Here is a 15468-nt window from a genome sequence, read left to right as displayed (position 1 = left end):
GTCTGTCTTGAGATGATATTAGTGTGTAGCTACTCCAAATCTCCACATCAGCACCGAACAGCGTGCGCCACCATCCACCTTCAAAACTCAGGAAGCTCTGCTCATGCGCAGTTGCTTCCAGTTGATCAAAGAGGCTCTCATTACGTCACCTTCTGTGATCTCGACAATAATTTCAGCACCCTGGCCAGGGGCGGACTGGCCCACGTGGGTACCGCTAGCACTTACTGCCCTCCGGACCCGCGGTCCACCGGGGATTTCCCCGGTATCCCGGTACGTGACGTAACGAGAGCCTCTTTGATCAACTGGAAGCAACTGCGCATGAGCAGAACTTCCTGAGTTTTGGAGGTGGATGGTGGCGCACGCTGTTCGGTGCTGAAGTGGAGAAGCTACACACTAATATCATCTAAAGACAGAGACTTGTCTTCTTTCGTTCTTCCCCCTTGGAATTCAACCTGCTGTTAACTTCGAAAAGCTGAAGGTGAGTTGTATTACGCATGCATGATTGTGTGTTCCTGGGACTGTGTTTGTAACGGCTTGACAGAGTCGATGAAAAACAGATCCCAGAAACGCAGGCTCAGAGGAGGAAAAACAGATCCCAGAAACGCAGGCTCAGAGGAGGAAAAACAATCTCGATTTATTTTTTGATAAACCGAAGGAACAAATCTTGCTCGCAGGCAAGACAACGAGATTTACAAAATGCACTTGCACACGGCAAGGAACACGAAGGTAACAGAAAACACTTGCAAAAGGCAAGGAGCACGAATGTAACACAAAACACTTGCAAACGGCAAGGAACGCGAATCTAACAAAAACACTTGCAAAAGGCAAGGACAGAATAGAAAACAAAACACTTGCACCCGGCAAGGACTATACGAAATGAGACACGGAATCAAAGACGGAATGAACAACAAAAGGCGACGCGGATACACACACGTGAATACAAAATTAACCGAGGACCAAAACAGATTCAATAACTTTACCAACAGGAGAACACTTGGACACAGTGGTGAGCAAATAATAATCCGACAGCTGGCAGTGGCTGCTCGGAGTCCTCTTATAGTCTTGATTACTAAAGCGATGCAGGTGCGGGGCTGGGGAACGCCCCCCTCGTTACAGGCACTGAAAAAACAAGAGCACAACAGGGCAGAGAACCGAACCATGACAGTGTTAGACTTTTGTATTTGTTAGAAACGGACTTTTCAAAATTTGTGGGTCAGCCACTCGTCGCTTTTTGGTGTTCCTATTTTTCTATGTGTGTGTTTTGTCAAGTCGTTAAAATATCAAATTGAATATGTAATGCCTGTGAGTCTGTTTTGCCGTTAAGAGCTTCGCAAACGTCTTAATTTGTGTGCTTTTTCCAAACTTTCAGTGTTGATTTTGTGCATGTAACTTGTGAACTGCACAATTTTAGCCGTTATGTGAGAGAACCGCGCTTGTTGTGGCTGCCTGTGAATCCCCAACGGCTGCGTTTTGATTTAACGTAATCATTTTGGTTCGACTGCTTAGGTTATAGACTACATTTAATTTGGTAGCATGGCTATATGTGTGACATCTAAAATTCAAATTTGCCTTCTTTTTGCGTTGTTTTCAAGGCCTGACTGCGTTTATGACAGTTTGTGTTCAGATTTTTTCCGTTTGTCAACTATGCTAGAAATCTGCCGTTACTGTATTTTGAAACTTCATTGTGCATTCAGCCTGATCGGACGCGTGACGTACGTCGAACCGCCATTACCGAGGGAGCTATAACACTGGGGAAAAGAAAAAGAAAAAAAAAAAAAAATTCCGTAGTCTTTACGGGGAAAACCCAGCTGTGGTTACCAGGCAAATAATGTAAATAAAAAAAAAAGTGGATGAAATGTAACGACTTTACTTAACTTTATTTTACTGGTATTAATACAATAAACAGAATCTGATACATAACAAAATAGTATAACAGCAGCATGTGCCTGGAAATGGTACTTCATTTTCATTTGCTGCTTTTATACCATTTTGTTCTGTACAATTTACATTGTCTGTTTATTGTACATTCAATACCAGTAAAATAAACAAGCTGTTCTGCAAAGTTTACCTTTCCCCACTGCATTTATTACAGAATTTCCCTGGTAACCGCAGCTGCTGGTTTCCCACTGTAAAAACTTTTTTTTTTTAAACTGTATTTAGTATATTTCATGTGCAATTTATGTACAGTGTTTTATTCCAGCTGCTATTGTGTTTTTGTTGTGTAAGTTGGGCAATATAATCAGAAATGCTGCCATGAAATTGTGCTTCCTTTATGGCAACAATCTCCTGATTGTTCTCCACCTCTTGCCTACAGAAGTTCCACCAGAGTGCTTTGAAAGTTGAGCAGTGCACACAAATAGGATGTTCTACTGGCGAAAATACAGAACCCAGGACATGGACCTGGACAGAGACTGCGCAGAGGGTGCGACATTCGACTGGCCGCAGCTCTTGAGCAAAATGCCAAGAAAAATCAAGCTGGTCGTTGTTTCTGTGGCCTTCTACAAGACCTCAGAAAAAGTAGGACATGAATTAGATGTCAATGTTTGACATTTGATTCCATAAAATTAATTAACCTACCTTGATGGCTAATTTGAACACATGCAATTCTGGGGAACAAGAAGAACACCACTGACTGACTTCATTTCTCCCTTGCAGGTGTGCCGTGTGTTGGACTGCCTGGAGCAGGACTATCAGCGAGAGGACTGGTGCGGAGGAGCGGACAATCTCCACCCCAAATGTGAGGCGGATTTGACCCTCAGGATCAGGAAACACTTGGAGCAGAAGGAAGTCTTCCTCAGGGTTCAAATTACACCTGGAAGATACAAACATCGTTTTGCATTGTTATACCTCTTAACTTAAGAGTTTGTCTTTTTTGTTACTCAGGCATGCAGTATGGCCAGGAGAATCACAGATATCTTCTTGAAGTACTTGGAAAGGGACGGCGTCAAGATGGGAATGCAGAGTCACGATGACTCACAAAAAGAAGAAGTTCAAAGTCAGTATGGACAAAATAATTAATGTATTTACCAAAACGAAGGGATTCATATTGCCGTAACCAAATGCTCTCATAAGAAAATTGTACAAATTAATTAATTGAGCACAAATTGTCTGTGAAAAACTATTCAAAGCACCACTACAAAATTGTAAAATAACTGTAAGAATTCTAAAATGCCGTTTTATCTAATCTTTCATCATCTCAGGTACCCTAATGTGTGATTGTTATTTTGTTGTCATAGAAATCCTTGCGTGCCTGCTGGAGAGAGAAGATCGTGTCCTTCACTTGTGGAACATGAGGGAGAGTTTGGAGCAGTGTCAGAGTTTTGTGGCATTTGTACGTCGGGCCAAACAGGTCAGTTAGAAAACATTCGTTTCTTACTTCCTCATGAGACTCAATCAAAAACATATGTTTGTCTGTTTGTTTTTAGCTGCTTGGGACCATTCAGGACATGAGTGAGGTTTACCTCTCCACTGGCTCTCGCATCCACAAAAGCAGGTGGGAGCTTTTGAAAGATCGCGAGGACTTGCACATCATTGCCAAGGTGGGTTGCACGTCACACTCGTGCTTTGACATCTGGATGCAAGCTAGGGGTGAACAATTTTGAAGCATAATCTAATTGCGAACACAATTAAATATTGCGATTTAATATGGGATTATCTTGTCAAGGTGCCAAAAAAAGTTGCATTAAAAATAACGCCCCCTACTCACGAGCCACTGGAAAAAAACAGAAAGACAACAGAACTGAGAGACAAACCATGACATTGGGTACCTCGTTTGAGGCCAACAAGGCTGTAAGTCTACATTCAGACACTGTCAATTTTACATCATTCAATCTAATCAAAAGTTGCAAATCCAATGGCCTTGGTTTTTTTTTGAGTCATTGTCAAAACCAAATTCAAGTAAAAGTACTTAAAAAGTTGCTTAGGTCAACAGATTAATTGACCTACATTTCCATTAAGACAATTATGCAGTAATTTCTGTCTCTCATTTTTCAGATTAAGGATCCCCCACCGGATGTCATTCCTGCCACATCTCTGGGGTCAAATGTCAAGTTGAGGGATAACACTCATAAAGTCAACGAGGAGAAAAGAAAGTGCACGCAAAAAAGTGTAAGTGATTCATGATACTATTTGTGAAGTTGCAAATGCAGTTCAACACACGAGGGGTGGCTTTATTGAATTCAACTAAGGCAGATTGTGGTTTAGTTATTAGCCATTAGCTGTTGCAAAATACATTTACAAGATTTCAGTGCCTTGTTTAATGTTTTTGTAAAGGTTCATCATTGCAGAGCTGATTGAGACGGAGAAGGCGTACGTGCAAGACCTGCGGGAATACATTGATGTGAGTTTCACTTCTGTTTACATGTTTTGTTTTGTTCGTTTTTAACGCTAAAAGAAGCTCAAGTGAACTTTTGTGTGACTTCATGCAGATTTACTTGTCGGAGATGACCAACGGGATGGCAGAGATACCTCCAGAAATCCTCAATAAGCAGCACGTCATCTTTGGGAATTTGGAAGATCTTTATGAATTCCGCCATAAGTAAGCATTGCAATGACACTTTTTTTTTTCTCCCAGAGGAGCTTTGTCCACTCAGCTAAAATAAAAAACGAAAGAAAACAAAGCAAAATGATCCCTAATGATGTTGTTATAGCTCCTCCTAGTGTTCAATTAGCTCTTTACACAGAGTGGACCAAACAAAATACTGTAAATCAACTTCTGAGACTCAATTAGCACTTGTTAAACATTGCCTACCTCACATTACCATAAACCAGTAATCAAAGATTGTTCATGTTATCGAATGAAAAAGTTTATGCAAACATTTGACTGCAACTGTGCACTCACATTTTGAAATGGATCAACTTTCTCTCTTCCTTCAGCATCTTTCTCACAGCGCTGGAGAAATCTGAATTGACTGAAGACGTTTGCCATTGCTTTGTCACATGGGTATGTATCACTTACTCAATAGTCATAAATGACTCAGAAGGAACCTCGATCCATTTTTTTTTTTTTTTGTAGGCTGAAAAGTTCCAGATGTATGTGGATTATTGCAAGAACCAACCGGACTCCTCTCAGCTCATTCTGGAGCAGCGTGCTGCAAACTATTTTAGTGTAAGTTAATTATCAAGGATAATCACAATGAAACGACATATTTCATTGTCTTACATTCTTTTCTCTCTCTGATGTGTTAACAGAACATTCAGAAGAGGCACCAACTGCCCTCCTCAATCGGCTCCTTCTTGATTCAGCCTGTGCAGAGAATCACAAAGTATCAGCTCCTGCTAAAGGGAAACAATTTATTATTATTATTATTATTATTATTATTATTATTATTATTATTCAATGAATCCCAATTTGTCACAGAATACACTCTGTTTAGACCGATTCATGATTAGTGAAAATCTGTGACATAAAGAGATCATACTGATACATAAAAATGTCTTTTTGTAATTTTACCACTCCCACATGCTTTAAACACGTTTAACCTTAAAGCACACTTTTTTAATTAAAGCGGTGAGTGTGCAACACGCATTTTCAAATGAACACAAAAACGTGTGTTTACAGAGATTTTTTTTTTTGACAGCGTTCATTAAATTAAAGTTAAATTAAAAAAACAAAAACATACAGGAATGTCTGGACCACGGCCAATTAGAGGTGGCTCTCCCCCTTCACTCTCTGATTGGTTGAGGCCATGATACGTATGTCCGTTGCCAAACCAAATTCGGCTTTCACTACAGTGTTGAGGAGGTTTTTGTTGTTGTTGTTGTTTTTATCCTAGTTCAGGTTTGGTTGCACTGGTGCAACCTCAGATTTTTTTTTTTTCAGTTGCACCATTGTGAAATTAGGGACCCTGAGGGCCCAAAATGGGCGGAGCCCAGAGCCATGGCAAGTGTCAAAATGGCCGCCCCCTTGAGACTGATACCCAGGTGGATTTTCCTGCTTAATTCGATTTCCACAAATGCATTAGTCATCAGAATTCCGTGTTAAGACTAATGGGGCCACATGAAATATGTTATTTTAAAGAATATGTTTGGGTTGACTTCCTCTTTAAAGTAAATTCATGAATTTGTTTCTATGTACAGTGCAGGCCAAAAGTTTGGACACATTTTCTTCATCCAATGTATTTGCTTTATTCTCATGACTGGTTACTTTGTAGATTCTCACTGAAGGCATCAAAACTATGAATGAACAGATGTGGAGTTATGTACTTTACAAACAAAAGGTGAAATAAAATAACTGAAAACATGTTTCGTATTCAAGATTCTTCAATATCGTCATCCTGTGCTCCGGTTACATTTTTGGAACTTGTTTTTTTTTTATTATTATTCTTTTTCAGCAAGCAAACTAGAAATACAAACTGCATAATGACAAAAACCGACAAGAACATCCATTGACCAAATTTAAGAAGTGTATAAATTCTCAAGAAAATAAATAAAATAATAAATAAAATAAAAATAGGGGTCAGGTCATGTAATTCAAAGATTTGTGGGTCCATTACGTCTCAGAATGTCATTTACTGTCCTCAAATGTAGTGTGTTCAATTGTTGTTTCTCTTCTCAATTCACGTCATGTTCCAATACGATTTCCAGTTCTTCCAGTATTTTTCTCCTTTCGTGTAGGAATGTCTCAAGGAAAATGTGAGTTGTTCCACAGTGTAGATTTCCTGAACTATTTCCTTCCATTCGATGATCGTTGGTGGGTCCTTATTCAGCCACTTCCTAGTCAATGCCTTCCTGCCACCCGCTAGAAGTATTTCTAGTAAATATTGGTCCTGTTTTTTCATCTCAATTGGCACATTACCCAGGTATATGACCCTGAAATTAAGAACTGACACGGAGCGAGAAGGTAGGACTCAGACGCAGAGTGTAAGTTGGCCAACAAGGCTGCAACTTTAATCCAATTGAACAAAAAACACCTCTCAAGGAGGGAAAAAAGGCAGAACAGAAAAAGCTCCAAACTGGAGATAAAACAAGGGCACTCAAAAACAGGGACAACTAAAGGCGCTCCGCTAGGGAGGAAAACAAGGGGCAAACTAAGGGCGCAAGACAAAGCAAGGCTAGACATCGAACGAGGACTGTGGAACAAGGACTGTGAGGACGCTTCCATGCACTGAGATGTGACACTTCGGCAACGGAGGGGAGAATGCAGGTGGCTTTTATGTCCGGGTTGATTGGGAACAGGTGGTGGTGATCATGGGCGTGGACCGGTAATCAGTGAGCTGCAGGAAGGGTAAGTGACCTGGGGTGAGAGGAGAGTTAATACTTTCAAAATAAAACGGGAACCTGACTTTGAAAACAAAAGCATGAACCGCCACTCTGGTGGCGGCGTGACAGTACCCCCCCCTCAACGGCCGGCTCTCGACGGCCCAGGAATGTCAGGGTGCTCTTCATAGAAATCGTCGATGAGGGAGGGGTCCACGATGAACCGGGCGGGCACCCACTGCCTCTCTTCTGGCCCGTAACCCTCCCAATCCACCAGGTATTGGTGTCCCCGGCCCCGCTTTCTGACGTCCAACAACTTTCTCACTTTATAGACCGGGCCCCCCTCCACCATCTCCGGAGGGGGCGGCGCGGGCTCGGGCGGGACCAGGGAACTGTCCTGGACTGGCTTGACCTGGCTCACGTGGAAGGTGGGGTGGGTGCGGAGGGAACGAGGCAGGCGAAGGCGCACGGCGGCAGGGCCTATAGTCTTTGCAACTGGGAATGGCCCCACGAATCTCGGGGCCAACTTTGGACAGGGAACTTTGAGATGAAGATTTTTTGTTGAAAGCCATACCTTCTGCCCTGGCTGGTACTGTGGCGCGACCCTCCTCCTCCGGTCAGCAGCTCTTTTCACCCTGTCGCCTTGACGTTGAAGTGCCAGTCGAGCTGCTGACCAGATTCGGCGACATCGGCGGATCATGGCGAGGACCGAGGGGACTGAGGCTTCCTCTTCCAGGTCCGCGAAGTACGGTGGATCGTATCCGTGAACACATTTGAACGGCGTGATTCCTGTGGCAGAGGTGGGTAAGGAGTTATGCGCCAGTTCAACCCAGACCAAGTTCTTGCTCCAGGAGGACGGATTTTGGGAGACCAAGCATCGTAGTCCGGTCTCCAGCTGTTGGTTGAGCCTCTCGGCCTGTCCATTGGCCTCTGGGTGGTAGCCTGAGGTCAAGTTCGCCTTAGCCCCTATGGCTCTGCAGAACTCCCTCCAAAAACGAGAAACAAACTGGGGACCGCGGTCCGACACTATGTGCCGCGGGAATCCATGGATCCTGAACACCTGGTCGATCATGACTTCGGCGGTTCTTTTGGCTGAGGGAAGCTTAGGTAATGGGATAAAGCGGGCCATCTTAGAAAAGCGGTCGACGACAGTGAGTATTGTGGTTTTACCATGCGAAGTGGGAAGTCCAGTCACAAAGTCCATAGAAATCTCCGCCCAGGGCCTTGAGGGGATCGGCAGTGGTTGGAGGAGACCCATCCGGGGTTGATTTGATGATTTATTCCGGGCGCAGACTGGGCAGGCCTTGACATAATCACGTACCGAGGTCTCCATTGAAGGCCACCAAAATCTCCGGGCGACGACGTATAGGGTCCTGCGAGTACCTGGGTGGCAAGAAAGACGAGAGGTGTGTGCCCAATTGATCACCTGTGCTCGTAGACCCTCCGGGACGTAGAGCCGTCGTGGTGGACACTCTTTTGGAGCGATCGTGTCTTGGAGAGCCTCCTTGACATCCTCTTCAACCTGCCAGGACATGGTTCCGACAATGCAGTCCCTAGGCAGGATGGGTTCAGGTTCGGCTGTTGTGGTTTCCGGGTCATGGATTCGGGACAGAGCATCTGCTTTGACGTTCTTGCTTCCGGGTCTGTAAGTTAGAGAAAACGAAAACCTGTTAAAAAACAATGACCATCTGGCCTGTCGTGGGTTCAGTCTTTTGGCGTGACGTAGGTATTCCAGGTTGCGGTGGTCTGTCCAGATGATGAAGGGGTGTTCCGCGCCCTCCAGCCAGTGCCTCCATTCTTCCAAGGCGACCTTGACAGCCAGCAATTCTCGGTCTCCCACGCTGTAATTGCGCTCAGCCTTGGAGAGCTTTCTGGACAAAAATGCACAGGGGTGCACCTTCCCATCTTCCTGGCTCCTTTGGGATAGGACGGCCCCGATACCCAGATTGGAGGCATCCACCTCGACCACGAACTGGCGGGTAGGATCAGGAACTCTGAGTATCGGGGCCTCTGTGAATCTTTTCTTGAGTTCCTTGAAGGCAGTGTTGGCTTCCGGGGTCCAGGTGAAGCGTTCCTGTGGAGAGGTCAAGGCATGGAGTGGAGCAGCGATGGAGCTGAAGTTGCGGATGAAGCGACGGTAAAAGTTGGCGAAGCCTAGGAATTGTTGCACCTTTTTTCTGGATTCCGGTGTGGGCCAGTCCCGGACCGCGCTGACCTTCTCCAGCTCCATCTCGACTCTGCCCGGAGATACGATGAATCCCAGAAACGAGACGGTGTCCGCATGAAAAAGGCTTTTTTCAGCCTTTACAAAGAGCTTGTTTTCTAGCAAGCGTTTCAGGACCTGGGTGACATGGTGCTGGTGGGTTTTCAAATCCGGTGAGTAGATCAATATGTCGTCCAGATACACATACACGAACTGGTCGAGGAAGTCCTTGAGTACATCATTAATCATGGCCTGGAAAACCGCTGGTGCATTAGTGAGTCCAAAAGGCATTACTAAGTATTCGTAGTGGCCTCGGGGAGTATTGAAGCCAGTCTTCCACTCATCCCCTGCACGAATACGGACAAGGTGATAAGCGTTGCGGAGATCCAGTTTGGTGAATATCTTGGCTTGCTGGAGCTGGTCGAATACTGAAGACATCAAAGGCAGGGGATAACGATTCTTGACTGTGATTTCATTCAGAGGACTGTAGTCAATGCAAGGGCGTAATGAGCCATCCTTCTTGCCCACAAAGAAAAATCCGGCTCCAGCTGGCGATGACGATGGCCGGATAAGTCCTGCTTTCAAGGAAGTGTCTATGTACTCGTTTAGGGCCTTGCGTTCGGGACCCGACACCGAGTACAATCTCCCCTTGGGGATGGTAGATCCAGGAATCAACTCGATCGCACAGTCATAGGATCGATGTGGGGGAAGTGACATGGCCTTGGTCTTGCTGAACACCTCCCTGAGCGGATGATAGCAGGAGGGAACGGTGTTCAGGTCCGGGTAATCCTGGTCATTCACGAGAGACACCTGTCGGATGGCAGCGGGAGGTGTCTCTGCCGCTGGCCGCTCCACCCCGTGGTGGTCACAATCATCTCCCCAGTCCAGGACTCGCCCCGATCGCCAGTCGATGCGGGGGTTGTGCAACTGCAACCAGGGATGACCCAGGACCAGTGTGTGTGATGGGGACCGGAAGACATGGAAGCGAAGGAGTTCTCTGTGCTGCCCAATGTGGATCTCGAGTGGTTCTGTGACGTGCGTGATGAGGAATAGGTCTTTGCCATTGAGCGCCCTGGCCCTCATGTGGGTAGTAAGTGGTTCCGTGCCGGCCTGCAATTTCTTCACCAGCCCCCAATCCATGAGGCTCTCGTCCGCTCCAGAGTCAATGAGAGCTAGTAGGTCTGTGGGAGTGGTATTGCAGGAAATCGTGACTTGCGTGAGTTTTCGGTTTTTGCCTTGCTGGTGAGTCGCGGTACTCACCGGAGAGCCTCTCTTGGTGGGACAAGCTACCACCAGATGGCCTTGTTCTCCACAGTAGTAGCATCGCCCCTCTTGACGACGTCGCTGGCGTTCGTGGTGAGACAATCGGGCGCGGTCCAGCTGCATCGGCTCCTCGTCACTCTCGCTGGGCCTTCCCGCGGTGGGTGACTGGGGAAGGACACCTCGCGGAGGGCCTCTTGCTTCCGGATGCCGGAAGAATCCGGAACCGTGTCCTCGTTGATGTCTGCTGGTCTGCAAAAGATCTCGCCGTCGATGATCGGTGCGAATGGCCAATGAGATCAATGAGTCCAGATCGCCAGGTAAGTCTACGGGCAATAGGAGTTCTTGCATAGTTGTGGAAAGCCCCTTTAAAAAGTGGTCAAAAAGAGCTGTGTCATTCCAGCCACTCCTGGCCGCTAGAGATCGGAATCGGATTGCGTAGTCATTCACCGATTCTCTGCCCTGTCTGAGGTTACTAAGCTCTCGAGTCTTTTCCCGATCCATGTTAGTTGGATCGAACACGAGACGAAGTGCCCTGCTAAACCCGGCTGCGGTTGAGCAAGTCGGGGAGTGCCTTGCCCATTCCGTGGTGGCCCAGTCTCTGGCTCTTCCAGTCAGATGTGAAATCATGAAGGCCACACGGGAACGGTCAGTGGGGAAAGCCTGTGGCGAAAGTTCAAAATGTAAGTCGCATTCGGTTAGGAATGCCTGACATTGTCCCTGGTCTCCCGAGTATCGCTCCGGGGGAGCCAGTCTCAAACCAGCCCCGGTCAAGGCTGGAGTCGGGATCGGTGGTTCTGCTGTCTCTGGATTCGTGATGGCCGGCGTGGAGGGTCGCAGGTGGCTCATTAGCTCCTGCACCTGTCCAACGAGCTCTCCCATGCGGGTGGCCATCGCCTGCTGGACCTCCTCCGTCTGCGACAGGCGGACGGCCTGTCGTCGAAGTGCAGCCTCCAACTTCTCCGCTGGGTCCATGCTGGCCGAAGTGTACTGACACGGAGCGAGAAGGTAGGACTCAGACGCAGAGTGTAAGTTGGCCAACAAGGCTGCAACTTTAATCCAATTGAACAAAAAACACCTCTCAAGGAGGGAAAAAAGGCAGAACAGAAAAAGCTCCAAACTGGAGATAAAACAAGGGCACTCAAAAACAGGGACAACTAAAGGCGCTCCGCTAGGGAGGAAAACAAGGGGCAAACTAAGGGCGCAAGACAAAGCAAGGCTAGACATCGAACGAGGACTGTGGAACAAGGACTGTGAGGACGCTTCCATGCACTGAGATGTGACACTTCGGCAACGGAGGGGAGAATGCAGGTGGCTTTTATGTCCGGGTTGATTGGGAACAGGTGGTGGTGATCATGGGCGTGGACCGGTAATCAGTGAGCTGCAGGAAGGGTAAGTGACCTGGGGTGAGAGGAGAGTTAATACTTTCAAAATAAAACGGGAACCTGACTTTGAAAACAAAAGCATGAACCGCCACTCTGGTGGCGGCGTGACAAGAACAAGTTGAAAGTGGATTATTGAACCAATTGCTGTTACAACATCCGACCAGTAGAAAAAATTTGAAAATGACCAGCAGACATGTTGCCACACAGTCTCCAACACTGACCCAGATCTGGTTTATTGGTCACTCCCTGATGTTCTTGATGCTATATTGGTTATATTTTTTAGTATTTTATTTTTTATTTTTTTATTTTTTTGGTGGTAGTTTTATTTTTAGATGGGACTTGTTTGTTTTTCTAGAGAGATGAATGATGATATGCATATTCTTGCATGTGTGAATTGTACCCATCTGTTAAAGTCTGTAAAGTTACAAATAAAGAATAAAAAAAAACAAAAAAAAACCAAGATGTACATTGAAACCCTCATTTTAGAGGTCGAGTCACGGAAGGCCAATAAAAGCAAGCGGGGCGCGAATCACGATAATGCCGCCAGATGGCGCACAGACGCAGATTTTATTTTTTTAATTAAATAAGGAAAGGAATAATAATAATGATAATCCATCCATCCATTTTCTTAACCGCTTACACTGTTTTCACTCAGACTTACTAAATTGTCTCTAAATTAGGCGATCAATAGGCCGCCCTATTATTGTTGTTAATATTTCCTAATGTGTTGCTTATGGATCTTCATCCAGAATCACGGCTGCGTGGATCGCATTGTGAACGTTTATGGCAGACTTTGACGCGCGCATTTATTTGCTTGACGAAACCCTATAGCAAAGATGCTTGCACCAGACTATTTTTCTAGCTATTTTTTCAATCCTTATTGTCTTGTGTCTTGTGCGTTTTATTTATTTTTAATTTTTTTCTAAGAGCTCAGAATTGTTCATTCGGTAGTCTCACCGATTCAACGTCTTGTCATCATTGCTCTTTTTTTTTTGTGTGTATGTGTGCGTGCGTGCGTGCAAATACGTATAAATTTATACTAATTAATTCACCTAAAACCTTTTAAAAATCCCATTACCCTTCGCCTTAACCAGGTACTTCAGTCTTGCCAGAGTCGTGAGGTTCAAATGGTCAGGAGACCAGAGAAAAGGTCAGAAAAAATAAAGAGAAAAGAAAGATGAATCAAAGTTTATTCATTTTTTCCTTTCGGACACATTACAGTTTACATCAATCACATCACATCATTTGCAACATTGACATCCGAAAGAAGGGCTGACAGGTAGAAGCCGAAGCTTATTCGAGACCCGTCCCCATCGATCCATTACTATAACGCATCAATCATATACATTATTTAGAATAGTCATTAATTTTTATCGTTATCCATCCCATACTATCCCAGACACTGCTCGCTCAGTTCATCTTGAATGTCCGTGTGTAGATTGTGGCTAGTCCCAGTCATTTGGAACTGGTGAGTCGGTTCCCAGACGCCACCAGCAGGCCCACCCCGCCAGGCGAGCAGCCAAGGCAAGCGCAATTCTTCTCTTTCACCAGTAGGGTCTTCGCTGACCTCGGATCAGCTTTCACACATGTTGTGCTTTCCAGAAGAGTAGATCGGCTTGCATTCGGCCCATTGCTTTCAAGCAATTTCAGCACTCGATTCTGGTCAGGTAGCACCACTGGTTGCTAGCATGTTGTGGATCTGATGACTCCTGTGCGCTGCCCAGCCTAGCTCACCCAGCAGAGCGGCCCACGCCAGCTGCAGGAACCAGACCACCAACCCCCATTTTGCGTATTGACAGCAGATTCATTGGAGCCACAATACAGCCTTATCATGTAGCCTTGACTGTTACAACAAATGTCCAAACGGAATTCGAGCCAGACAATATTTAGATTCAAACGGGAACAGCAATACATGTTATCAATGCAGGTGTATAAACAAGAGTTAGCCTTGGCAAAGTAAGCAAATAATCATATACAACTCCAGCTTTGGGTAATTAGTGATGTTGTTGTTGTGATATTGTGAATTACTGTTGTCTCTCAAGCGCTGCCAATTCCTCAGCTCCGTTCACAATTCATGTTTTTAGTTGACCAGAGTTATCTTTAGTTTGAATAAAAAATCAGCAGTCTTTTGTCCACGTGCTTTCGATAAGTCCATTCTTTCTCATTTGTCGAGCCTTTTTGGCGATGTCAGCATTTCGTTTGGTGAGGTTTTCGTTGATGTAGAGAACTTCCGGTGGTCGTGTCCCTCCAGTTGGGAGCGAAAAGCACATCTGAATGTGCGCAGGATCAACAGTTAATCCCAAATCTCTGAGTTGAAGTGTCACTTGCTGTTCCACAGTCTCGTTCCCTGAAGATTGGTCAGAATCTTCCGTGCTCGTGCTAGCCACAGCTCTCGAAGGGCACGGCGCGGCTTGATCTTGATACCGGTGACTATCACATCGTTGATACGAAGATTTTGTTCCAAATCATCCACTTTTTGTTCCAAGGCAACAATGCGTCCATCTTTTTCCTGTGTCTCTTTCTTCAATTGCTGTATTTCCTGAAGAAGTGGCTCAATGCTCTTCTTCATTTCAAGTAATTCGGCAACCATTCCACTGAGTTTTTTAAGAAAAGATTGTATCTCCTCAATCTCGTCAGCTCTTTTTCCGCCAGGCATTCTGCAACAATGTAGTTAAAAATCCCAATGCAAAAATCAACAAGTAGTTAGATTCACGAGCGAGTGTAGGAGCAAGTACAGATGCGTCTTTCCTCAACAGATGCGTCCTTGAAAAAGTGAAATCCAGCACCGACCAAACACTTCCTGCCTTCCCCATGGTTACAAAATCAAAGTCATACGCCAACCCCGGAAGCCTCTAAATTCCAACAAATTAAGGAGATCTCAAGAGACCAGAGGAAAAACTAAAGAGAGGAAGGAGGGAAGGATCGATGAGGCAGAGTGAGATCCATAGAAGCCAGTACATCCAATCCATCAAAGTGAAATCCAGCACCAACCAAACCCCTCCTGCGTGGTTACAAAACCAGTCTTATGCCAACCCCAGAAACCTCAAACTTCCAATAAATTGAGATCTCAAGTGACCAGAGGAAAAACTAAAGAGAGGAAGGAGGGAAGGATAGATAAAGCAAAGTGAGATCCACAGACACCAGCACCCACTGATTCAAGGGGCCGTGGGAGGGAGAGGCAAATTCTGTTTGAGTTTCAGTAGATGCTGGTGCGATGGATTTGGCATGCATAAGGACCACCACCAAAGAAAGAAGCCGTCAAAGCAAGCACCCCCCCCCCCCCCCCCGGAATCCCCAGGCCGCGGCAGCACCAAGGCCACCCCCACGCCACCCGAGCAGACACCGGTCGGCGAGCCGACCCAGACGCCCGAAACACCCCCGCCCCAGCCCCGGCCCACACCCCCGAGCCCAAGGCCGCAGAAC

The 15468-nt window shown here is 45.8% G+C and overlaps 1 protein-coding gene across 4 annotated transcripts in view; it reads left to right on the top strand.

Moving 5' to 3' along the window:
• Window positions 1-5513, top strand: part of LOC144007483 (triple functional domain protein-like) — a 46215-nt gene extending 40702 nt beyond the window's left edge. Inside the window, exons 2-12 of one of the 4 annotated variants that reach the window (XM_077507184.1) lie at window positions 2315-2517; window positions 2656-2995; window positions 3237-3349; window positions 3426-3539; window positions 3665-3789; window positions 3994-4107; window positions 4273-4339; window positions 4428-4537; window positions 4876-4942; window positions 5015-5107; window positions 5191-5513. In XM_077507184.1, coding sequence (XP_077363310.1) covers window positions 2893-2995; window positions 3237-3349; window positions 3426-3539; window positions 3665-3757 — 423 coding nt within the window. In that variant the 5' untranslated portion in view covers window positions 2315-2517; window positions 2656-2892 and the 3' untranslated portion in view covers window positions 3758-3789; window positions 3994-4107; window positions 4273-4339; ... (2 more) ...; window positions 5015-5107; window positions 5191-5513. Of the gene's footprint in view, window positions 1-2314; window positions 2518-2655; window positions 2996-3236; window positions 3350-3425; window positions 3540-3664; window positions 3814-3993; window positions 4108-4272; window positions 4340-4427; window positions 4538-4875; window positions 4943-5014; window positions 5108-5190 lie in introns of those variants that run through there. The other 3 variants (XM_077507181.1, XM_077507183.1, XM_077507185.1) reach the window with 3 other exon arrangements.
• Window positions 5514-15468: the final 9955 nt, after the last annotated feature.

Source organism: Festucalex cinctus, chromosome 19 (genome assembly GCF_051991245.1).
Source record: "Festucalex cinctus isolate MCC-2025b chromosome 19, RoL_Fcin_1.0, whole genome shotgun sequence".
Lineage (NCBI taxonomy): Eukaryota > Metazoa > Chordata > Actinopteri > Syngnathiformes > Syngnathidae > Festucalex > Festucalex cinctus.
This window is presented reverse-complemented; position numbering and strand designations above follow the sequence as displayed.